At 40.3% G+C, this 26357-nt stretch overlaps 1 protein-coding gene across 2 annotated transcripts in view; it reads left to right on the top strand.

Moving 5' to 3' along the window:
* Positions 1-26357, top strand: part of LOC139939398 (uncharacterized) — a 161934-nt gene that overhangs the window by 65555 nt on the left and 70022 nt on the right. For both annotated transcript variants that reach the window (XM_071935233.1, XM_071935232.1), the window contains exons 52-72: positions 581-859; positions 2376-2612; positions 3184-3444; positions 4294-4551; positions 5166-5435; positions 9273-9524; positions 9955-10089; positions 11160-11315; positions 12494-12754; positions 13031-13294; positions 13857-14123; positions 14622-14906; positions 15298-15555; positions 16537-16806; positions 17743-18015; positions 18576-18842; positions 20043-20312; positions 21245-21535; positions 23472-23608; positions 24055-24190; positions 25441-25698. In XM_071935233.1, coding sequence (XP_071791334.1) covers positions 581-859; positions 2376-2612; positions 3184-3444; positions 4294-4551; positions 5166-5435; positions 9273-9524; positions 9955-10089; positions 11160-11315; positions 12494-12754; positions 13031-13294; positions 13857-14123; positions 14622-14906; positions 15298-15555; positions 16537-16806; positions 17743-18015; positions 18576-18842; positions 20043-20312; positions 21245-21535; positions 23472-23608; positions 24055-24190; positions 25441-25698 — 5085 coding nt within the window. The remainder of the gene's footprint in view (positions 1-580; positions 860-2375; positions 2613-3183; positions 3445-4293; positions 4552-5165; positions 5436-9272; positions 9525-9954; positions 10090-11159; positions 11316-12493; positions 12755-13030; positions 13295-13856; positions 14124-14621; positions 14907-15297; positions 15556-16536; positions 16807-17742; positions 18016-18575; positions 18843-20042; positions 20313-21244; positions 21536-23471; positions 23609-24054; positions 24191-25440; positions 25699-26357) is intronic.

Here is a 26357-nt window from a genome sequence, read left to right as displayed (position 1 = left end):
AACTTGACGACTATCGAAGTTTAAACTTCCGCAGGTAATTCATATTTCTTACATCTTTAGTCAAAGTGAGTAGGGATTCATGTCGTGGCCAAAAGCTTGATCTACAAAAGGTACCAAAACTCTTCAAAGAGGGAATTTTCTTTGTTGGTAAATGGTAATTACTCAAAACAATTATTAGCATAAAACCTGCTTGGTAACGACTAATGGAGAGCTGTTGATAGTATATAACATGTTGAGAAACGGCTCCCTCTGAAGTAACGTAGTTTTCAAGAAAAAAGTATTTTTCCACAATTTTGATTTCGAGACCTCAGAATTAAATTTTAAGGTCTCGAAATCAAGCATCTGAAAGCACACAACTTCGTGTGACAGGGCTGTTTTTTCTTTCACTATTATTTTCTTTGACGACCAATTGAGTTAAAAGTTTCACAGTTTTCTTTTGTGTGTGCATATTTTGGGATATAACAAGTGAGAAGACTGGTCTTTGACAATTACCAAAGGTGTTCAGTGTCTTTAACCATAAAGTGAGTTTTGACTTTGTAATTTGAAAGCATTAAGAAGTGTCCTGTTTTGCTCTTCGCAGATCCGGGTCTTCCTGAGAATGTAGTCATCCAAGATGAGACTGCAAGTACGTTTTTAGTTGTATGGGATCCACCATCCAGCGGCTTGTATGACAGCTTTGAGGTGTCTTATGACTTGGACACAGCGGCCTCGTTCAATCCAATTATGGTGGTTGTCCTGCCGGGCACGGACAGGAATTATCTTGTTGCTGGGCTGACGTCTAACACAATGTACCGGGTCAGGCTTCGAACTGTGTATGGTCCTGCGAGAAGCAACGCTGTCCCGTCTGCTGGAACTACAGGTTAGATGACAATAGTACTAGAATGTTTTTATTTTTTATTATTATTTTTTTTATGCAATTCGCCAGACACACAAGGCCTGAAAGCCACTTCAAGGTGTGGGCTACAATTTTTGTTCTTCCAGGGGCCGTTGCCACCTACTCCAAGGGCTGAAACAGGGTTACCCTTTTTACAGCCCATACGGATGTAGGCTTGGGTATCATCAATCAGAAGCCTGGCTGGTAGAAAGCACTACCTCCCCAACTTTATGTAGCAAGTGTCACGACCAGGATTCGAACCCACACTCTGCTGATCGAACACCAGAGCTTGAATCCGGTGCTCTTAACCGCTAGGCCACGACACGCCACCTAGTGTTGAAAGTTTATTAAAAGTTATAAAAGTGTTGGCTTCTTCTTTCGTTTGATCTCTAGACCAAAGTGAACATGGAATATAATTTAAAAGATGGAAATGTGCATCGGTGAAACAGAATATTAAAATTTTTTTCCCATGTACACCAATGTGTGTTAGTAATGAATACTCAGTAATTTCCCGAGCTCTATGAAAAAAGTCACAGGCATATTACTTGGGCTGGCATTCGAACCCACGACCATAGCAATTCTAGAGCAGTGTGTTACCAACTAGGCCACAGAGATTGCCCGGTAGCTAGAGACAGTTCAGATATTTTGGCAGGGTACCATATCAACTTAATAGATGAAAATTTGCATCGGGTTTAAAGAATATTTTAAAAAAAATTATGTTGGGGGGGGTGGAGTTTACCCATATACACCAATGTGTATGGAAATTAAATTGGTGTGATTTCTCCGGGTCTTCATTTTGGTGGTCAGGTTGACATAGTGGAATCTTTCCTCACCTTTCATCTCTAGGACCCCCAGTTCGAATCATGCCAGGGGCACCATGTGGATTGGGTTTTTCAGTTCCTACCTGATGGCATGGGTTTTCCCTTATAATAATTTTCTGGCGTTTTTCCTCCCTCGCCTGAAACTGAAACTTCCCTCCTTCTATCCATCAAGTTCTTGGCTAATAAGTTCACTTATTAAGTTCACTTTTCTGAGAGTCCTTGCCTTCAGAACCAGAAAAAGTGAAATGAATGGTACCAGACAATATTCAAATCTATATGCGCAAAGGCTTGTTAGATCATAGGGTGGCATGGTTGGCTTGTGCGTAAAGCGCTCGCCTCTCACCAAGGTGACCCTGGTTCGATTCCCGGCCAGGGCCATACATCTATGTGAGTTGAGTTGTGCGTTGGTTCTCTGCTGTGCCATGAGGGTTTTCCAGACCATCCGGTTTTCTTCCCTCAGGAAAAATCAAACACTTTCGATCTTCGGCTGTGCTCCGTGGTCATAATGGGTTGATGTGGCTGGCAGCAAAAGACATGCCTGCTTCTCGAACACGTTGTAGCCACATCATTCGCAACTCAGCTCTCAGCTGCGAGTAAGGATGATTAGCCCCCTCAAGTTATTATTAAATTAAATTATTAATTTATCATGTGTTCTTTATTTGTGTTTATCTTCAAACTAGCTCTCACTGATGTGAATCAACTGTACTTAACGACTGTCAATACAACCTCTATAGATGTTGGCTGGGTGCCCTCACCTTCCATGTCTTATTCATTGGTAGTCACTAGCCTACCCCCTGGCCATAGTATAAACGTCGTTGATAATGAAGGCTTTGGGATGATATTGGGTCTGTACCCCGGCGAGGAATACACAGTGACACTGGGACCTGGCTCATTATCAACGGTTACCACACATACAGGTTGGATATTTGATTTTTTTTTTTTTTTTTTCTTTTTACTTCATCATCATATTGACTCTATTCACAACACACAGCGCACATATACGCGCGTCTCCTGTTCATTATCTTTTGTGTCAAAATGTGCACAAAAGGAATGGACTCCCAAAAAAGGCAGAAAATGGTAGACGTGCTTTGTTCGGAGGTGCAAAAAAAATGTACCATCCTTTTGTGCTTGTTTTGAAACACAAAATGGCTGACAGGAGACGCGCGTGTATGTGTGCTGCGGGTTGTGAATAGGGTTGTGATTAGGGTCTATTGAATACCCACTTAAGCTGCTTAGGACAATGTGTTCCTTGGCCTCCTAGAATAGCTGTCTCAATTCAAGCGTGTTTGTAGCTAATTGCTCTACCTCACAAGTGGAATTTGGACATCTTTCTGGACTTGAGCCTTCCATGGTGGGCATCCTCGTTGGTGTGGTGTGATGAAATCATTGAAGTAGACCTGATCAGGTAGCCTGTAATGGCTTTCCTGTGTAAAGAAGTTTTCTGTAACGCGTTACTTTTAAAAGGCTTGTTTTACAACTTTTCTTCAGTTCCGCTACCCACGTGTGACATCAGTTTAACTCGCAGCACTGCTCACACGCTAGACTTCGCCTGGTGTCCTCCAGAAGGGACACTGTGGGACTCATTTGATGTGACCTACAGCCCCAGCGATGGTTCTCTTTCCCAAGTCGACCCAACGGATGTCACTGTTGAACTCGTCGGCTTGGACGCTGCCAAGGAGTACACCTTGTCTGTGGTGACTGTCAGTGGGAATCAGAGGAGTAAACCAAGTATACTCTCCGCCTTCACAGGTTTGTAATCCCACATTTCAAGGGCAGGTCTGGATTTACACATAGGCCATGGCCTCCGTTGCCCTGGTCTTGGCCTTGGTGCCCCTTCAAAAGTTTCCCTTTGACTTTAAGATTTTCCAATGGAAGTGCCCTTTGCAAAATGAAAATGGCCTTGCCCTTTCAACATGTTCAAAGATAAAAAGCGGCGAGTTGGGGACTTTTGGGATGCTACACATGTAGGTGGCAACAGCAGGTTAATTCTTGGTGATGTGCACATTTTTGAGTTACGTAAACAATGGAAATCTACCTGGTTAAGCCCGGTTCATACTTCCTGTTAATGCGAATGCGATACAAATGTTGACGTCACAGGGCTGTCTTCGCAGGTTCACTGGGGAAAGCCAGCACCAGTGATCTAATAGAAAAAGAACACAAAATACCCAGCTGGCCAAGATTGATTTAAGGCACTGTACACTATTGGTAATTACTCAAAATAATTGTTAGCATAAAAACAGACTTAGTAACAAGCAATGAAGAGCTGTTGATAGTTTAAAACATTGTGAAAAAAAGGATCCTTCTTTAGTAACGTGTTGGAGAAAGAGTTGCCTGAAGCCTATTTATGGTATTTGAAAGCACACAATTTTGTATTTTTTTGAATCATTATTCTCTTGCAACTTCGATGACCAATTGAGTTTCACAGATTTGTTATTTTATTCTTTTGCTGGGATACACCAAGTTAGATTACTGGTCTTTGACAATTACTAAAGGTGTCCAGTACCTTTCAACTACAAAGTAAAAGTTGGTTGTTTAAGCCAGGAAAAGCCGTTGAAACCTTCTTTTTTTTTGTTCTCCTTTCTCCTTCCCCCACTATAGCGGCATCCTCGCCAGGAGAAATCACCATCGTGGATTGCACCACCTCATCTATCACCCTAATGTGGGGGGAGAGCCCAGTGGGTTCAGGGTACATCATCAGTGCCTTACCCGTTAGTGGCGGTCAGCTTCAGGCCTTGACGTTCTCCCTGGGTACCGACACTGCTACCTTCAACAACCTGACACCTGGGACACTGTACAGGATCGTGCTTCAGATTACCGGGACGCAAATGCCAACGACCCAGGTGGAAAAGTACACCAGTAAGTTTCTTGATTCTCCAACCACCGTTGTTTCAAGATTGTTTCTTTTTTCAACTGCTTTCAGCTTCATCAGATTCCACATTTTTTTAAATTTTACTGAGTCTGCTAAATCTACATCTACATCTATGATAATACTTGTCAACGCCTATTCAACATCTGGACAAAGTGAGAAAACAAAGAAGACGTTTCAGCTTTAGATGTGGGAGGAAAACCCAAGAGAAGTATTGTGAGGTCCCTATGTGCGTAGAGAACAAGAGAGTAGTCAGAGAAAAAAGGAGTAAACAAGTCTACTCTTTGATGCGTTTTTGGGGGGCCAACTGCTAAACATTGAGTAAAGACACTCTTAGTGGCAAAAATAATCCCCTTTTGGTATAAGTTTCCCCTCTTGACAAGTAGTAGTTCCAGTTCAATCTTTATTGTCATCTTTGTTCAAATGTATTCATGTTCCCTCATACTTTGGTGGTGCTATTTTTTGTCCGTTATCTGTATAATTTCAAACAATATTTTACCTTGTAATGCCACATAATTCAGCTTTGTGCTGCCAGTTGGTTTTTTCAATGAAAATAAATGGAAAATGGATGAAATAAACTGCTTTTTTAAACAAAATCCTGCAGAACCTAATCCGCCAACGACGCCCACCTTAGTCACTGCAACCCAGACCATGATTTCCGTTGAGTGGGGTTCGGCCACCGGCTTCTTTGACGGGTACCAAGTGTACTTCTTCACCGGCACCGAACTGGAAGAGCTGTTTGAGAATAAAACCAGAATGGAAAGTCGATCCACAATCGACGAACTACTGCCTGCCACAGACTACACCATTCGTGTCTACTCTGTTGTCGGGGATGGCATACGAAGTGAACCTGCCATGGCAGATTTCAGAACAGGTTTGTTAAAGTTTTGTATTGTTGGAAGTTTTGCATGATGTGGATAAACAGGAAGAAATTATAAACTAATTAGTAAACTTGCAGGTACAACCGTACGTAAATGTCTTTTGTGGGAGTGTTGGCTCTGACAATGAAGAAATGTCAGTTTTAGATGTGAGAGGAAAACCCCACCGGATTTTCACCAGGGAATACCCATGCAGCCATACCCATAATGTCCGATGTGTGTTTGTGTACTTGTTGGTGTTCCCTGGTCTGTTTTATGTGGGTTTCGGTGTACTATTTTTGTCTACTTATAATGTTTTTATCAATATATTGTGTAATTTTTAGTTTTATAGATTGTTGTATTTATATTTATATTTATATTTTTACATAGTTTTTAATGATTCCTGTAAGTGGCGGCTATCCGCTGTTGGATATCAATAATAAATAAAATTTAAAAAAACAAAACTAAAACCCAATTCACATAATTCCCCCAGTAGGATTCGAACGGGGGTTCCAGAGGTGGAAGGCGTGGAGACACTACTACGCCACTTAACACGAAAATTTTGAGTTTTGGTTTGAAGTACATGTAAAGCCAAACACAGCACTATCTAAGATAGGAATTAACCTTGCGGGTACATGCACATTACCTCATGATCTCAACCTACCAATCAATTCATGGAACTGCACCGTTATATTTTAACACAATATGCCTTATAACTCCTGTGGAGCTGGTTTATAATAATAATAATAATAACAATAATATCAAAGTCTTATAAAGTGCACATATCTACCAAACAAGGTACCGAAGGCGCTGAGTATATACAAACTTTCAGAAAGATAGGTTATTGCAGTGATGAATTCTGAGACCCAATTATGTAGCACCTTATAAGGGTTTATAAGGTGCTACGGCGCATTGTGCAGCCACAGCCAGGAACACCTGGGCGAACCGCTTCTCTTTTCCATAAGTGCACTGGGTTCTTTTACATGTGTTACACAACACATGGGACCAAAGGCTTTACGTCCCATCTGAAGGAGGAAGGAATGGTTAAGTGTCATGCTTAGGGACACAAGTGTTGCAGTTGGGGATTCGAACCTACACTCTGCTGATCAGATACACCATAGTTTGAATTTGGTACTTTTAACCGCTCGGCCACGACACTTCCACACCAATGAACGTCTTCTGATGTAACCAAGATCTTACCGCTCCTGGGGAGACAGATCTTTCCATGCTGCTGCCCGTCGTCTTTTGTACAGCCTTCCTTGCTTTATTTCAACCCTCAACTCCTTCAAAACTTACCTCAAAACCCACCTCATGGTAATTGCCTACAACGGCACAGTTTAATTTATACATGTGTGACCCCACAAGATTGGTTCTTTATACAAGTATTTTATTCACAAGCACAAAAGATTTTAAAAAAGGGTTGATGCGTAAGTCTATAAAAGAACAGAAAAGAAAAAGATTATAAGCAAACATAAGATTATACAATAGAAATGTCGAAAATACAAACATTAAATCAAAATAACCAAAGTAAACCTGAAACATTAAATTCTATGGCAAAGAGAAAATGTCTCAAGCTTAAGAGGATAAACTTTTACAATAGAGAAACACATTTATTATTATACCCTTTAGCCAAAGATAAAATAGTTCCTCAGTCCACCTTATTAAATATTCACGAAAACTCTAGAGTCCAGTAAAGAACACTAAGTTTTAACACTGCTATACACAATAGACAGGACTGTCCAAAAAGACAAATACATACTAATGAGCTAGCAACATGGCTGTAACATAAACAATCTAGATAGTGGTTCTGGATGTAAGCCACCTGTGCAGTGATCACATAGCAATTAGCTATACCATGCCCTCACACACACAGCACAGAGTTGTGTGATGTAGCTACCCGGTAAACCTATGTCAATAAACCAAACACACAGCCATGAACCTTGGAAGTTCCTAAGGCATTCCACAGCTGGTGTACTTAATTACTTAATCTCTACATCTCTGCAATAAACAAGTAGGAATCTCATGTGGGGTCTATGCAAGAACCTTACACACGAAACTGTAAATCTCTGAAGTTTCATGGAATAGAAACACAGAAATCTAATGTACAAAAGAAACAACAACTTAATCATAACTGAAAACCCTTAATGGCAAAATGAGCAAAATAAGGAATAATAACAATTATCAAAAGTGACTCAATCAAAGTTATCCTAGCAAGAACTTTGCAGTGAATTCCTTACTCTATGGGTAAATCAAATAACAAGAAAAACCAATAATAAAATGAATTCCATACAACTAATTTAAACTTCTCTGTGACATGAACAATAAAAGTATGGACATGGAAGAGTCTAAAACAACAAATAACTATACACTCCATCTTCAATGAAATGTAAAGTTAATTATAATAAACCAAACTATTTCTCAAGGAAACTTGTAAGAGAACTCTTTTCCTTCCTCCATATAGCAAGGTAAATTAATCCAAGGAAACATTATCCTCAACTGTTTCAAATATAACCAGAGTAAAGACAATCCAAAAAGGACAAGTTTGGGCAAAACACTGGCTTAATTTGTGCTTCCAAACTAAAACAAAAGTAACAACAAATGCAAAAAACTACAATTGTATAGACAAAGGAAACTTATCCAAACCCTCTTAAAATACAATGAATCTCCTTAGAAATGGCAATAATTATAAACACAAATATGGATTGTAGTCTAGCAGTAATAAGAAACAAAGAAAGATTTGGTACTTACATAACAAGGATGGGAATAACTCTGAAAACTGGAATAGCTCTGAGACTCTTGGAAAATGACTTGTTCACACGATGATAACTTGCAATGGAATGACTTAGTTGCACAATAGCTACACTATACCTGGGATAGAGCTGGGGCTGACCACACTGACCATACTCTGGGAAATAAGACCCTCAGCAGGTGGGCTGCTGCTAAGTCAACCATTAGTTAACTTAAGAGGGGGCAGTCACTTAAAGTGCCTGGTCACACATGTATGTCTCTTCTTTTGTTAATTGTAAAAAAAAAATTGTGCCTTGTGAGTGCCTACTTGTTAGGTGGATATGTTATACTTTAAAAGTGCTATATTGGGTGCGTTCGATTAGCTTCCCCGGGTCGACCACGGTGTGTGGCGTTTTCTTTTTCCAGGACGAACGTGTGCAGATAATTACCCACATTCGTCCTGGAAAAAAAAAACGCCACACACCGGGGTCGACCCAGGGAAGCTAGACGAACGCACCCATTATTATTATTATTATTGTTATTTTCATTATTACATCCATGTGTAAAATCTCTTTTGGAGGATTGTTGGCTCTGAAAACGGCCAGTGTGGACTCCATGTTTGCGGAGATTATACTCTACTCTGTTTTTTCTCCTGAAGAGGAGTAGAGTATACTGTTTAAAACGTTACGACCACACCGGCTCTTTTCATACACCATTCAAATACCATCTTACAGCATGTTCTGTCAGTTAATAGATTTGTTTTCACCGAATTGAATTGTTAACACTATTAAATTGTTTTCAAGAATTGCTTTCAAGAATGTACATGTGTAAGTGCAAAACAGGAAAGTATCAAGAGTCGATCCTGTTAGTCATGTGTGTAGTGTAATTTGCGTAACAGGACCCATTTACTAGAATGGGGTTGTGGGAATGGCTGCTGAATGTGCCACAGCACATAAACCCTTGCAAGGTGTTACATAAATCGGTCTCATATTTCAAACACTTCAAAATACTGTCTGGAAATAAATAACGATAAGCGCATTGAGATGCCCGTAGGTAAAGCGCTATATTAAAATAAAATAAATTATTAGTAAAATAAAATGTCCTAATTTTTGTCCCGAACCATCCAGGTGATGACATCTTAATGTTCACCAAGCTTGGCGATAGAAGCATCCGGGTCGACTGGCCAGCTCACATCCCCGGCAGTGACTTTGGCAGTTATGACATTGTATACACACCTCTCGAGGGCACTGAGTTGACGCTATCAGGCAAGACTACTCAGCTCAATGACCTCACTCCGGGGCGGCCATACAGCGTCTCTCTCTACGTTGTTACCAGCAGCGGTGACCGTCAACTTACCTCCACCGCCACGTACACGCTGCGTAAGTTTAATTTGATACAGATTATAGTTAGGTTTTTGGGCAACAGCCGACCTTTTGTTTTTTCTATTTTTTTTTATAGTTTTTAGTCTTCTTCTCCGAGTCGATTGTCTACAAGAAAAAGCATAGTTGCGAAGCTTGCATGAAGTTCAAACTTTGCATGTAGAGAGACACTGACCCAATGATAGCCGACCACTGTTTCTACAAGCATTAAGTTCTAGTCATTCTTGATGTTGTAGACTAACTTTTTGTAAATATCTCAAGTTTAACAATTCTTTGGCATCCAAGCCCTTTAGAAAATTTTCTATTTGGCCTTTGTGCCCTTCTCTTTGGCCTTGGTGCTCTTCAAAAGTTGCACCTATTGATTTGAGCTCCACAAATTCCACATCTAAGAGTTTCATTCCCTCAAATTATTTTCTCCATTCTTTTCCAGCTCCTGTTGGTCCGACAATAGAGGGCACGGTCTCTACAGTTTCCACTTTCTCTTTAGACCTGAGTCTCTTCTTCCCTGGGGTTTACGATAACCTTATTGCAACCTTGACACCTTCAACAGCTGGTGCCGGAGCAGGTAGAACCTTTAAGTCCGATTCATAATTTCTGCAAAAGCGACAAGTTTTGACGTCAGAAATTTGGATGAATAATTCGTGTCTGTTGACTTGTGCTCAACTCCTGCAAAACATTAGCTGTGAAAACGGCCACGTGTCGTCAACATTTGTATCGCATTCACATTCATCACATTCGCAGAAAAAATGAACCGGTCTTTAGTCTCTATGCCCCAAATTCTAGTACACAGGACCTTTGGCTTTAACGTAAAGGCAGTGGACACTATTGGTAAATGTAATTACTCAAAATAATTATGAGAATGAAACCTTACTTGGTAACGAGTAGTAGGGAGAGGTTGATAGTATAAAACATTGTGAGAAACGGCTCCCTCTGAAGTGACGTAGTTTTCGAGAAAGAAGTAATTTTCTGTGAATTTGATTTTGAGACCTCCGATTTAGAATTTGAGGTCTCGAAATCAAGCACCTGAAAGCACACAACTTGGTGTGACACAACTTGGTGTGACAAGGTGGGTTTTTTCTTTCATTATTATCTTGCAACTTCAACGACCAATTGAGCTCAAATTTTCACAGGTTTGCTCTTGTATGCAAATGTTGAGATACACCCAGTGACATGTATCAATAGTGTCCAGTGTCTTTAACATCCCATCCAAAGGATAAAGCAGCTACAGAAATTCAGGACTAGTATTTTACCCAGGTCAGTGATTTCAGTGTGGGGCCAGTATGCCCAAGATGGAACAAGCCCCCTTACCCTCCCCCTCAATTCAACATCCTAATTACGATCCTATAAGCTATAGTAGTAGTCCCAGCCTATTTCTATACCATCCGCCCAGTTTTTTTCAGAACTGGGAAGTCTTGCGAACACCCTAACAATCTACTAAGTAGAATTAAGCAAGACAGTTTCTTAAGAATAAACTCTACCTGGCAAGTAGATACACACATGGTGTTACCGCAAACCAAATATATATTGATACCTCACCATGCAATGCCTCAAATCCTATGTAAACAATAGTAATTGAGCAACCGGACAAATACATTATTTGATTGTATAAGTGATTACTTTGGTTTTACATTCTAGGAACAACTCAATCTCTTGAGATAGTCCTGCCACCCGACGCATGCCCAACTGTGCTATTCACCGGTTTGGAACCCTCCTGCACCTATGATGTAACTATTATTCTCCAGAGTGGGCGCCTGACTGTATCCGAGCCAGTAACGACTACTTTCACCACCGGTAAGTTAGCATTCGACATTTAAAATATTGGCAATTTGAATTTTTTTTTCCTTTTTTTTTTTTAATTACATTAGTGTGTAGATTGTTCAAGCAAATCACAATTTTTCATTCGAGTTACTCAGAATGTAATGCTTAGGGTTAAATTTATCCATAGGCTTCATTTTCTTCTGATTTTAGTGTAATGAAAAAAAAAATTGCCTTCAGAAATGTATTACTAGAAATGTATTACTAGCCTTAAAAGTGCTCAAAGCCTAGAGAACCATTGCACAACCAGCAGTGCGCATCGGGATGAAGAATTTTGACTTTGGTTTGACCCCTATACACTGATGTGTGCTAGCACTGTATACTCCTTTTTACATATAACTCAAAAAAGTACTGAGTATACAGTCTTAACACACACGTGTACCTTATTGCCTTTGTATTAAGTAGGCCTGGGCGAATTATTTAAATATCCGGTTAATGGCGAATAGGTTTTCCTATCCGTAACCGCGAATGCCTTTTTTTTCTTAACCGGATATCCGCAATGGTAGCGAATACCTATTTATAAACCGGATAGTACTGTAATTACAACCGAGTAACCAAATATTCTTCAATATCCGAATATCCGCGGACGTCGGGCGACAACTGATAAGAATGTTTGTCTGAATCCTTATGAAACTTCTATTAAGACAGCATAAAACAGCATAAATTTAGTATTTAACTAAGCTCACCTCCGTGAAGAGTTGAAACATTGACAATTCTGATGTAATTTGTTCAAAGATTACAAAAGTTTTCCTTCACGTAGAGTCAATCACGATGATCGCGATCAAAAGAAAAAGCAAATCGCCATCTTTAAATTAGATCCGGTTATTTCAATGAATGAACCAAGGGACACTGTCTAAAACTAATATCAATCCGCCCATAAGATCTCATTCACAAATGAACAGCGCTCTCTAGCGGCAATTTTTTTTCCCTTCTTTTTAATAGCGCCCTCTAGCGGCGAAAAAAACTATGCGAATATCCGGTTAATTTCGGATAGTTGGCCAGCGGTAACCGAATACCAAAATTTCACTATACGCCCAGCACTAGTATTAAGTAGTCATAAGTAACAGTTCAAACTGTTAATTATTTGAATTTTTTTTTAGGTTTGTTGTGAAGATGGAAATAAACGAACTAAACAAACAATTCTTTTTTTCTAGCTCCTCTGCTGGCCAACACAGTCTATATCGACGAAGTGACAACAAACTCAATCCGCATCCTTTGGGGAGACTTTGGAGTCGGATTCACAGAGTTCCTGATCCTCGTTACTCCATCTCCACTTGGTTCGGGATCTGCGAGGAACGTGCCGAGGGAAACCAGTTCCCTAGTGATTACCAACCTTCAGCCTGCCACACAGTATGAGATCATTGTTAGGCCGATTGGAGATGGACTCATCGGGTTCACCGTGAACTCTTTCACCAGTAAGTAACTTTGAAGCATTTACAAATGGTCTACTAGTTAGCGTGGTGTGGAGAAATAGGACATTCTCCTGAAGACACAAGCAGAGTTTATTGTTCAAAACCTTAAGCCCAAACCGGCTCTTTTCACACCATGGGCTTGAATGGTCTGGAGGTGCCTTATCCACAATTTCTTTCTACATGTTTTCAGACAAAGCAGTCTCTAGATTACTATTTACTTTCCACTGTTGGACGAAAACAAGTTTGCACAATATCCAATAACTGTTTGTTACCTTGCAGAACCATCAACCCCGGACGGGCTGTACTTCCTCGACCAGGGCACCGACAGCGTGACCATTGCCTGGGGTTCAGTCATACCCCCAGACCAATACCTCGTCTGCTACTCGCCCAGTGGTCTGCCTTCTGAACAAGTACAAAGTAACAACACACTGGAATTGACTAGTCTGGACCCTTCAGTAGAGTATACTATCAGCGTTGCGTCATACGCTGGTGACGGTTCCGGCCGTGTGCTGAGTGACAAAGTCACTCGTTACATCCGCCTTGGTAGGTACACAAAGCTACACTGTGTAGTTCTGTACATTTGTCCTTTGTTGGAAGTCATCCTGTGTTCTTCCATGTGTGTTTACATATTTTGTTCTAACATTTCCCTGTAATTGTCAGTGGCTGAAAGGCGATTATAAGCCTATTTTTTTTTCATGTTAATCTCTTGACAATAAGTGTACTACAATTTCTTTTATGTGCGTTACACAACACACGGGACCAATCGCTTTACGCCCTGTCTGAAGGCTGCAGCAATATAAATAGGACAGGCTTGAACAGCATCTTTCCTGAAAATGACCGAATGTCAGAAGCAATCATCACCCATGAGAAACGTCTACACCAGGGCAAAATTTCATAGAGCTGCTTAAACAGATAATATTGCTCAACAAATTGTCTGTTAAGCAGAAATGAGCAGGATAACCAGTTACAAATTGTACACGTGACATGGTAGTTTGGCTGGTAACCGTATTTTTGTGCTTACGAATCTCTATGAAACTGGGCCCAGATAAAATTTTTGCATTTATGTCAAATAATTCTCCAAACTATTGCGCGTTTTTCTATGCAGATGATGGCCTTCCAGGCGACATCAATGTGACCGAGGTCACGACCTCCAGCATTGCAATAAGCTGGACTGAATCCACCGTGCCCATCACCAACTACGAGGTGCAAATTGAGGAAGTCGCCTCGGGCAACCGTCTGCCGGGAGCAACCGTCATCAATCCCCCGTTTACGCACAACTTCCAGAATCTGTCGCCAGGGGTGAACTACCGGATCAATGTCCACTTCACTGGTACCGACCCACTGGTTACCAGGACACTTGAACAGCGCACCAGTGAGTTTTTGAAATCTCTTTGTAGTATTTGTTTGCGCTTACCTTAGAAATAGAACCCGGAGAACGCTGAGCTCGACTGGCGACGTAGGGATACCACAGGACACTCGTGTATGGCAATGCACATTATACTGTTTCTACTGGTTTTCATTGCATTACATTTGTAACAAAATGGCGTACATGCTTCCATAAAAATGGTCTCACAATGAAACCACACTATGACCTTACCTAAACTCTACCAATATCTTTTACACAATTTTGCACTTAAAGCGCCGAGCTTTATAATTTATCAATCTCTGACATTACCTTAAATTCTACAAATATCTTTTACACAGTTCTGTTTCTTAACATGTTGCAAGTTTTTATTAACAATCTACGCCCCAGCTATAACATTTATCAATCTATATGGCCTTACCAAAAACTGTACAAATATCTTTTACACATTTCTGTTTTGTAACTTGTTGTGACTTCAATATTCAATTTTGTTTCCCTTTTGAAAAGTTCCAAGCACACCTGGCCCAATCATCATCGGCAACGTCGATTCCTTATCAATTGCAATCACCTGGCTGCCAGCACAAGGCCTCTTCAACAATTATCGAGTCTACGTTCTGGACAATGATAATGCTGTACAGGAGCTGGCTGGTGTGGTACCACAGACGGAGGTCCGTTCATTCACCATAGACAACCTACAGCCGGATACCAGTTATACCATCAGTGTAACGACCGAGAGCGGTATGGTGGGTAGTCTCACCGAGAGTGCACCAAGAGAAATCGTCCAAACAACAAGTAGGTTTAGGTCCAATTAATGAGAAAAAACAACACATGAAACAAGCTGTCAGCCAAGCTGGCTGTTCACATTTAAAAATATGTCAAGCGGTAGTGATATTGTAATTGAAGTACATTGTATCATGGGTGTTTGGTTTACGCTCAATGGCTGTACCTGTGTGGGGCTCACGCTTATAAGCTTGCTTCTGAGATCCCCTGCTGTTTCATAAAAGTGTATTTATTTCCACCTGGCTTCAGTGTATGTTGGAACTTGTTTATAATATTGCCTATATTACAATGTAACTGTGGAAACAATCAATCTTTAAATCTTAAAATGCAGCGAGTATGAACCGACCTTTAGTCATGAGTTACCATTTGTCTGTATTAAACCATAATTCTATCACATCTACAGGTGCTATTGGGGAGTGTGACATCCTAGTTCTGGCAACGACTACAGACTCTATGATGCTTGAGTGGGGAACATGCCCTGGTGCCACTGTATACTACCTGGATCTTGTCCCAGTTCCTGCTGGCTTCATCCAGAGGGAGATCCTCAGCTCTCAGCCTCGTGAGGCATCGCTGGCTGGCCTGCTACCGGGCACCAAGTACACGGTTCTGCTGCGCATCAGTACGAGCGACGAACCTGTCAGCACGGCAACTTCTTACACAGGTATCCCAGCTAGCTTGCAACGCTTACATTCAACTTACGTCTTCTTTTGTTTTCTACAAACAGGGGTGTAGACTAAAGCCCGGTTCATACATGTACTTCCTGCAAATGTGAAGCAAATTTTTAAAGTCACATGGCTGTTTTTTTTCTCAGCGAATGTTTTGTGGAAGTTGAACACAGTTAAACTGTTGTGACATATTCATTGGGAATTTGTGATGTCAAAGTTTGTATCGCATTTGCAGGAAGTATGAACCGGGCTTGAGATCTTTTGATTTGTTTTGAGTTGGCAATCTCTATGTGGGACCATCAACATCAGCCAAACCTTTTAAGAGGCTTAAACTTCAAAAAGATCACAATAATTCCCCTGTTTACCATCTTTCGCAAACATGATTAAGTCTCCTGACGATGACTAGAGCAAGCTAGTCGAAACGTTGAGACCAATTTAAGAACTGACTCTGCGGTAGTACAGTTAATCACGACCCTATAAGCTAAAGTAGCAGTCCCATGCCTATTTTTTATACCATCCGCCCGGGTAATAGTTAAAAAGCAGAACAGTTCTTTACAGAACTGAGAAGTCTCCCGAACCCCTGAACATCTACCCCGCGGAAGTAGAATAAAGCGAGACAGTTCTCTAAGAACAAACTCAACCTGGCAAGATAGATACACACATGGTGTTACCGCAAACCAAATATACATGATTAAGTTGTGATCTTTTCTTTTTTCAGACCAATAATATATATGTATATATATATTGACATTCCTCCCTTTCATGCTTTTTCTCTCCTTTTTCGAGAGGGGGCTGGTTTTGTACATGTTAAATTGATTCGCATTGAAACAAATGTTGGTGTTATAACTAATTATCTGTAGATTTACATATGCATTTCTTGTTTGATTTCACTTGACATAAATCTGATCATTCTAACAGTTATTCTAAAAGACCCTCTTCTTTCACCAATATCTGTGTTTTTATTTTGTTCTGTTTAGTGCCAGAGGCACCCATACTTACCGTCACGCCAGGTGTCACACAGTTGGCTCTCTTGTGGTCGACCCAACCCCAGCTCTCCACAGAGATCTTCCTACTGAGTCCCGACGAGACAACCCCAAGCCTTGTCCAGACGGTGTTCTCTGGAGTAAATGCCTGGACCATCTCGGGGCTTCTTCCTGCTACGCCATACACTGTGAGCGTCATTAATGTTGCTGGTGCAGGGGAGGCTGCAAAGAGGAGTGAGCGGGCTGTACAGATGAGAAACACAGGTACTGCATTAGTTTACTTCATATTCAGGAATGTACACATTCTTGAGAACATAATTAGTCTAAGATCACAGATTTACATCAAACTTACATGTACACTGTTTTATGATGATGATAAATTAGAAAACATCCATTGAAATATTTCTGTCTGGAATGTTATATTTGATGAGAAATAAATCAAACTAGTTTTACGTTTGGAGTTTATTGCTCAGTGAGCATTTTAATAATTATTTCGGGGGAATCGATGTCATGCAAAATGTCTAATCGGTTTTTCACTATTTTCTCATGACCCAGACGGCTGCTGGTCTTAAACTTCTGTTGACCCCTTATGCGCGCGTCACACGCGGCGACTGATGCCACGCTCACCATGTTGGTGGGCAGTTGGGTGTATGTGTATTAACGCCGTGTCGCCTAAAATGCGCTCTTCACTGCATAACGCACAGCATACTCTATGCAAAGAGTTATATATGAAAACGCACAGTGAAATTGCCCACCAGTATGGCGCATTCAGGTGAAATGGGTCAATAGGTTTGTCAGTTTATGTATATGGTGGGTAACATAGAGTGCTTACACTGCTAGCAACTTTTTTGTTAGCAAAAACCTATTCTGTTCCTTTAATTTTGGTTGAAGCCTTATACATCGATGTGTGTTAGCACTGGGCAATCTCAGTGGTCTAGTTGGTAAGACAATGCTCTACAATTGCAAAGGTATCGGGCTCGAATCCCACCCGAGTAATATGCCTGTGGTTCTTAGATTTTCAGAAGGATCATAAATATTTTTTTCCCCATCTGATATCTCCTGTCCTTCATGTTTTTGTTTTTGTTTTTTAAAGCTTTTCATTAAACAGCATTAAAAATGATAAATTTGACATTTTTTTTTTTTTCTCAAGTTTCCTTAAAAAAATTCTTAAAGTGTTCTGATGACTTTTCTCCGAACCAGCTTCCTTGCCACCCTCTTCCCTTGTGGTCCAGTCCTGTGGAGATACTTGGGTGAATCTGATCTGGCCCGCCTCCGCTGTGGTAGATTTCTTGGGTTACATCATCAACACTGAGCCGACACCGACCTCGTCTCAGGGCGTCCTGTTTGTTCAGAGGCCCACCGTCACAGCGAACATTACCGACCTACTTCCCGGTACAACATACACCTTCAAATTGTCCATCAGCTTAGGTACCAACGCGAATACTGAGCTTGGGGAAGTGACCAAAACCACAAGTAAGTCATGACATCTTCTATTAGGAAGTTCTCCCTATATTTACAGTTACTTTGTTCAGGGGCCATACAACCGTTAACTGCTGTGTAGCCAGGAATTAAACCTAGGTTTATGATACAACCTGGGAAGCGGCAGCCAGGGAATCACCTTAGAGGGACAGTACACGTTTGGTAATTAATCAAAACAAATATTAACTTAAAAACTGACATGATAACGACCATTGGAGAGCTGTTGATAGTATAAACCATTGTGAGAAATGACTCCCTCTGGAGTAACGTAGTTTTTGAGAAAGAGGTAATTTCTCACCAATTCCTATCTGAAAGCACACAAATTTGTCCAACAAGGGTGTTTTTTCTTTCATAATTTTCTTGCTACTTCGATGACCAATGGAGCCCAAATTTTCACAGGCTTTTTATTTTCTGCGTATGAGGGAATACACCAAGTGAGAACACTGGTCTTTGACAACTACCAAACGTGTATAGTGCCTTTAAGGGGATGCAGCTGTTTATATTTGATATTGATAAAATAATAACACAATTTTGATATGTGTTTTTTTTCTCAGAACTTTTCCCCCCTCGGCAGTTGAGAGCAAGTGCCATCACCACATCATCCCTGACACTTAACTGGCTAGCTCCAGCCGTCGGTATGATAGACTCATATTTCCTGCACTACCAGCCGACGTCTGTCTCTCTGCCAATCGTTGTGGATCCAGAGACCTTAGACTATCAGCTGAGTGCACTTAGCCCTGGTCAAGAATACACCTTTTTACTGAGTGTCTACTCGGACTTAGCTGGAGAGAGTGCGGCGATAGAAGTCAAGGCAACAACAGGTTAGTTTTTTGCTTTCACGGAGAAGGGGGGGGGGGAGTCACTTTGTCTGATTAAAAAAGCTTGGATCTTTTCTGCCCAAATGTGCATCCCTCAAAAGCTGCTTACATGTAAGCTGCTCCACCACCAGTAATCCAGCATTGTCCCGAAGACGAGCAGAGTATACTGTTTGAAATGTCAAGCTCTGGTGTGGGCAGGGTTACGGTTCGACCATGTGGGTTCGAATCCCGGTTGTGACACTTTCTACTTAAAATTGGGGAGATACATGTAGTGCCTTCTCTGCTCTACCGGCCAGGCTTCGGATTGATGATATACCCAAGCCTACATCCGTATGGACTGTAAAAGGGTTAACCCTGTTTTAGCCCTAGGAGTAGGTGGCAACGGCCTCTGAAAAAAAAATTGTTTTAGCCCACACCTTGAAGTGGCCACCTGGCCTTATGTTTCTGGCAACTTGCATACATTTTATTTTTTAAAAGACCACACCAGCTCAACACAAAAGAGATTTACACATGGTTTTACCCACAAGTTTACTATTTATTTTTAGTTTCATCTATCACAGATCTTGTCAGTGTTTTAAATCATCCTGCTCTACCGACTGAGCTAGCTCTATATTATTGGACCAACTATTTTATTATTATTATTATTATTATTTTTATTTTTATTTATTCGGCCAAGATACAAGACAATAATGTTCACAAAAATACAGTAATTTTGTGTTTAACACTTTCGTTGGTGGGTGCTATCAGAAGTCATTCAGCCTGCGACTGCCGTATAGCCAGCAATCACAACCAAATTTACGATACAGCCTGGTATGGGAAGCGGCAGCAGAGGGATCACCACAAGGGGATGTGACTTTTCTCTTCAAATATCAAGGAATAAACCACAAGAGAAAACTGACTGGGTTAATTTTTCATTTCTTTAAACGAGCAAATACCTTAGGAAGAAGCTATAGATAAATAAATAAATTGTAAACTTGCGGGTACAACCGTGTGTAAATCATTTTAGTGGGAGTGCTGGCTCTTCAGGAAAAGACGACCAGAGTACTCCATTCAAAACGCCAAGACCACACCGGCTCTTTTCAGAGCCAACACTTCCTCTAAAGAGATTCACAGATGTTTTTACCTGCAAATTTATGATTTTTTTTATAGTTTCTTCCTATTTATCAAACAATACTGGAAGAGCACTTCTTGGTTTTTTTGCAGTTCAAGCAACCATCGGCGAGATCATCATTCTTGACTCCACGCCAACATCCATCTCACTGACAGTTGGTCAGGCAGACGCCAATCTGGCTTTCACCTCCTACATGGTGACTGCTGCAGACCAGGACGGAAACACTGTGGCAGAGGCGTCGATCTTCCCGACGGATCCCGACCTACGGGTAGAGCTGACTGGTCTGTCATCGGCCACTCTCTATGATATCAGCGTTGTATTGGTCGGCTCAGATGTACAGACTTCTACCCAACACTTAACAAGTACGTTTAAAATTGTTTTTATAACGCCTAAACATAGACCTTATTACAAGAACCCATGGTGGAAGCAATAACTGTTGGATGAAGTGCATGCTGGTCTAGCTAGCGATCAAACTTGGTTGCTAGCTCGACCAGCATGCACCTCATTCCACGGCTTACACGTTCATACCGAGTATTTGTGATGAAGTCCATTGTGGCAATCCATTATACAGTGCGCTCTTTATAGTTTGGTCATCAGATAGTATTTGATTGTTGTGCTGTCCTCGTTGCACAATGACCCTCTGTTTATGTTTGTTAATTTACCGTGATTTGCTTGAAGATAAGTATCAAGGTAGAATGTCCATCCTGAGTTTACTGCTTCAGTTGCCATAACATTTCTTTTTCTAATCTTTACTTGTGACTATAGGTCTATGCAGTATTGCTGCAGCATCTGTCTTTGTGACTGTAGCCCTATGTAGCCTTGCTGTAGAATATTTACGTGTTACTGTACTGTGTGTGGCCTTGCAACAGAATTTTTACTTGTGACTGTAGCTCAATGTAGTCTTGCTGCATAATTCCAGGTTTAGCCTTGCTAAAGTATCTGTTCTTGTTACTGTAGGTCTGTGTGTGGCCTTGTTGCAGAATTTTTACTTGTGACTAGCTCGATGTAGTCTTGCTGCATATTTCCAGGTTTAGCCTTGCTAAAGTATCTGTTCTTGTGACTGTAGGTCTGTGTAGCCTTGTTGCAGAACATGTACTTGTGACTGTAGCTCGATGTACATTAGTCTTGTACTTGTTATTGTAGGTTTAACCTTGCTACAGTATCTGTTCTTGTGACTGTAGTCCTGTGAAGCCGCTGCATTTGAAGCAGATGCATTTTATAACTGTACATGTAGTTCAAGATGTTGTATCAAACTCGGCTTTTAAAAAACCCCAATTCCATTTCTTTTGTACAGGCCCACTTCCAGTAAGGAACCTCATGGTGCTCCCCGGTCCAACCTTCCAATCCATCGGAATCAGCTGGGATGCATCGCTAAGTTCGGTCATCACTTACTACGAGATATTCAGCATAAGAGGAGAGAATGCCCCCAGAATGTACCAGGGACGGGTCCTGCCTGATCAGCTTACTGTCTTCACAGTCGACGGGCTCAACCCTAATACCTTGTATTCCATTGAGGTGTCTGCTGTGGTTACCATTGGTGGAATAACGGAGAGGAGTGATCCACGCCTGACACAGGGAGTGACAGGTAAACAACAATTTAAAAAAAGTGATCTGAAATTTTTGGGAAACACTTGAGTTGAAGCAATGGAAATTACTGGTAATTACTCGAGATAGATGTTAGCATGGAAATTTACTTGGTAACGAGCAATGGAGAGCTGTTGATAGTATAAAATATTGTGAGAAATGACTCCCCCTGAAGTAAGGTACATGTAGGTTTTGAAAAAGAGGTAATCTCTCAATCAAATACTAAAAGACTTCAGGCCTGAAGCCTTTAATTGGCATCTGAAAGCACACCAATTTGTGCAACAAGGTTATTTTTCCTTTCATTATTCACTTGCAACTTCGATGACCAATTGAGTCAACATTTTCACAGATATGTTATTTATGCATGTTGGGATACATGAGGTGAGAATAGTGGTCTTTGATGATTGTCATTAGTGGTTCAAATCTGGGTCCTAGACATTGAGGCTGATGAAAGATATATGACCGCTCAAGCTGTATTTTTACTCCCATGTACTGACTACCACTGCAATGTGGCACAGCAATGCGGTTCTCACGTGAGGGCTGATGGTGGAATGCTGTTGTTAAAGCAATAGTTATATGAACGTCATAAGTGTGGAGTGCTTTTCAACCAATATTCTGTAGAACAACAATATAAGTTATCACACAAGCGCGAGTGTAATACGGAAAAATATAGCGCTTCTGCGTCTCATATCCAACGAGGCCGAACGTATTTCCACGAGCGCGCGTGTGATAACGTATTTATCTTCAAGCAAACTTGGCGCGTGACATAGAACACACAATACGCATGGTAGTGATATTAGCCATGCAATATAGGTTTTTATCACCACTCCATTCTGCCAATCTGATTGGAGGATTAGCGCGTACTTGAAGATAATATACCCTACTATTATTCAACTATAAATATATGGTAAACTTTTGGGTACAACCATGTTTTGTGGGAGTGATGGTTCTGAAAAGAGCCAGTGTGGTGTCTATGTTTCTGAAGACGAGTAGAGTATACTGTTCTTTTCAGAGCAAACACTCGCACAAAAGAGATTTACACATTTTATTGATAGTTTCTTCTTATTTATCCACACCATGCAAATCTTCAAACAATACACACATACTGTACCTTACCTTTGAAATAAGGATAAGCTCATACTTGAAAATGGTTAAAGGCTCTGAACACGTTTGATAATTGTCAAAGACAAGTATTCTCACTTAAAGACACTGGACACTATTTGTAATTGTCAAAGACCAGTCTTCTCACTTGGTGTATCTCAACATATTGCATAAAATAACAAACCTGTGAAAATTTTAGCTCAATTGGTCGTCAAAGTTGCGAGATAATGAAAGAAAAAACAAACCTGTCACACGAAGTTGTGTGCTTTCACATGCATGATTTCGAGACCTCAAATTCTGAACTTGAAGTCTCGAAATCAAATTCGTGGAAAATTACTTCTTTCTCGAAAACTACATCACTTCAGAGGGAGCCGTTTCTCACAATGTTTTATACTATGACAACCTCTCCCCATTTACCAATTGAGGTTTAGTGCTGATAACTATTTTGAGTAATTACCAATAGTGTCCACTGTCTTTAATGTATCCCAACACATACATAAAATAACAAGCCTGTGAAAAATTGGACTCAATTGGTCATTGAAGTTGCAAGAAAGAACACCCTTGTTGTACAAAATAGTGTGCTTTCAGATAGGAATGAAAGGCTTCTGTCCAGAAGTCTTTTATTATTTAAGTGAGAAATTAACTCTTTCTCAAAAACTATGTTACTTCAGGGGAAGCAGTTTCTCATCATGTTTTATACTATCAACAGCTCTTTGTTGCTGTAACCACGTAAGGTTTTATGCTAGTTTGAGTGATTACCAAACATGAACAGTGCCTTTAATGACGTGGAGCAGTACACTGATATTTTTCTGTACACTTTTTTTGATATAAAATAGCTGCCCTTCTTGCGAATCAGCTCTCTTTCCGAAACATTGAAGACACGTCCGTGGAGGTACTGTGGGGAGAGACAGACCACGTTAACGCTGTACGCTACACGGTCGTTCTTAACCCTCAAGGATCGAATGATATCAAGGTAAGACTTTCATAATTTTATTTATTTATTTTGTCTTCCTCCTTTTTTTTCTGAAGATTGCAAAGTAAGAGAGAACACAGGCCGATTTCTCATAGCAATAAAATTCATCGCAAGGCAAATTGTCTGTATGCCACAGTGATTTGTATTGTGATGTCCCACCCTACTAAGTAGCTTCTAGCTAAAGGTAGCTACATGTAAAGGTAGACCTTTTTTGTCTTATGGAAGATTCAGTTGCACTTTTCATTGTGGCAATTCTTGAATTTAGAAAATGTTATTTGACGTGTCTTTGGCCTTTTCTCACTCATTGTAAATAGATCATCTTTGTCCTTTTCGTGTTAATTTTTTTTGTTTTAGTAAATTATTGTGTTGTATTATTGTAGGCGCCATGGGCACTCTATTGGTTGATATGTGCGCGTTAAACGTTTTGCTACTATTAATACTTACAGGCTGGTCAGAGGCAAGTCGGTGAAGATCCAGTGCTTCCGTTTAGCGATCTGATTCCAGGAACAACCTATGACGTCACTTTGACGGTGGAAATCCCTGGCAATGACGGAGCCACCACAACGAGCGATTTCCTAACAAGTAAGCTCTTTGAATGGATATTTGAACAAAAGAGTGGGGATGATTTCTTAAACGGCCGTTAAAAATTGGAAAGCTCGTTTTACAACTATAGACAACTGTGACACTCTGAAGCAAATTTTCAAATTTTTTACATTTTCAAAAGCTTTGGTAAAATTATGTTTCGTGCTCAATTTTTGCTTAGCAAAAGAAATTTGTCTAGCAAAGAAATTTGTCAAGCAGTATTTTCTTTTTAACAGCTAAATTAAATTAATAAATGATAAATAAATATTAATAAAAATTTATATAGCATAATAATAATAATAATGATAATAATAATAATAATAATAATAATAATAATAATAATAATAATAATAATAATAATAATAATAATAATAATAATAATAACAGTAACAGTAACAGTAACAGTAACAGTAACAGTAACAGTAACAGTAACAGTAACAGTAACAGTAACAGTAACAGTAACAGTAACAGTAGCAGTAGCAGTAGCAGTAGCAGTAACAGTAACAGTAACAGTAACAGTAACAGTAACAGTAACAGTAACAGTAACAGTAACAGTAACAGTAACAATAACAATAACAATAACATAACAATAACAATAACAATAACAATAACAATAACAATAACAATAATAATAATAATAATAATAATAATAATAATAAGAAGACTTGTAATGCGCTCCATGGCGCTAATACAGAGAAACAATTAAAATATAGATAAACAACAAAAACAACAAGGTATAAAAATAAGTTTAAAATCAGCAACAACCAAGCGAACAATGACCAGCAATTAAAGAAATAGACAATATAAAATGGTAAAGTTAAAATTGAGTTTGTAGTTGCTATGTGTGGCTATATGAACTGTACCTCTCAGAAGCATGTATTAAGTGTTGACAGTACACCGTCATGGGTTCGAGTCCCAGTTGGACACTTGTGTCTTTGAGCGAGACACTTTAATCAGTGACTATAATTTTATCTCTCCATCCAAGGGTAAATGGGTACCTGTGATGAGGGCAGAGATGGTTCTTGTGATTGATTAGCTTGGTTGGGCATATTTGTAGCACAAGGCTGTATACTCCCCACGGAGCTGAGATGGTTAAGGAAGGAGTTTAATGGCCCAGTGATCGGGGTAATAATGTTGAAAGCGCTTTGAGATGCCCTTAAGATGTGATCAGTGCTATATTAAAAACTGGTTATTATTATTATTATTATTATTATTATTACCATCCTACACATTGATTGTTTTCTCAACAGAGCCCAGTCCACCAGGCCCCATGTTTGCCAGTCCATACACCACCCGCATCAGACTGGTATGGACGGCACCCGCTGGCAATTACGACGGTTTCAAGCTTTCCTATGAGCAGGACGGTGGGTTGGTGGAAGAGATTCTCCCAAGCACCAGACTGAACTTTGAGGTAGAGTTCCTGTATCCGGACACACCGTACACCTTTGAGCTGGTAACGCTATCTGGTGTAGTGGAGAGCAACCCTATATCACAAATGTTCAGAACAGGTACAACAAAATTTTCAAAAAATAAGCCAGTTCCATGTTAGCTAGACTTGAATATTGTCTGGTTCAATATTTGTTGCGTGTCATGGCCGAGCGGTTAAGAGCACCGGATTCAATCTCTGGTGTTTGATCAGCAGAGTGTGGGTTTGAATCTTCGACACTTGCTACGTAAAATTGGGGAGATTCATGTAGGTGCTCTACCGGCCAGGCTTTGGACTGATGATACCCAAGCCCTCACCTGTATGGACTGTAAAAGGGAGTAACCCTGTTTCAGCCCTATGAGTAGAGGGCAACGGCCTCTAGAAAAAAATAATTGTAGCCCACACCTTGAAGTGGCCTTCAGGCCTTGTGTGTCTTGACTTGCATAAGAAAAAACGCTAAAAATTAGTGCATTGTACCAGACGTCAAGCACGTCATTGCAATGTCGAGCTTAATTACAAGTTACCACTTAAGTTTGAATTCCTCAGATTATCGAGTTAGTTGCTATGTCACATGATTAGGGGCAAGCTTTTGTTTGCATAGTTGCGTAAGAGATGGTAACAACCTGTACACAATTCTGAATGGATGTATTATGGCAATATGGTACTAAGGCTTGCTCATCTGGAGGTTGCTATGTAAAAGCTTGCCCTGTAGCAAACTTTGGCTATTCATTTTTGTCTTGC

The sequence above is a fragment of the Asterias amurensis genome, chromosome 7 (assembly GCF_032118995.1).
Source record: "Asterias amurensis chromosome 7, ASM3211899v1".
Classification (NCBI taxonomy): domain Eukaryota; kingdom Metazoa; phylum Echinodermata; class Asteroidea; order Forcipulatida; family Asteriidae; genus Asterias; species Asterias amurensis.
The sequence above is the reverse complement of the archived record's forward strand: the minus strand, read 5'-3'. Positions and strand labels throughout refer to the sequence as shown.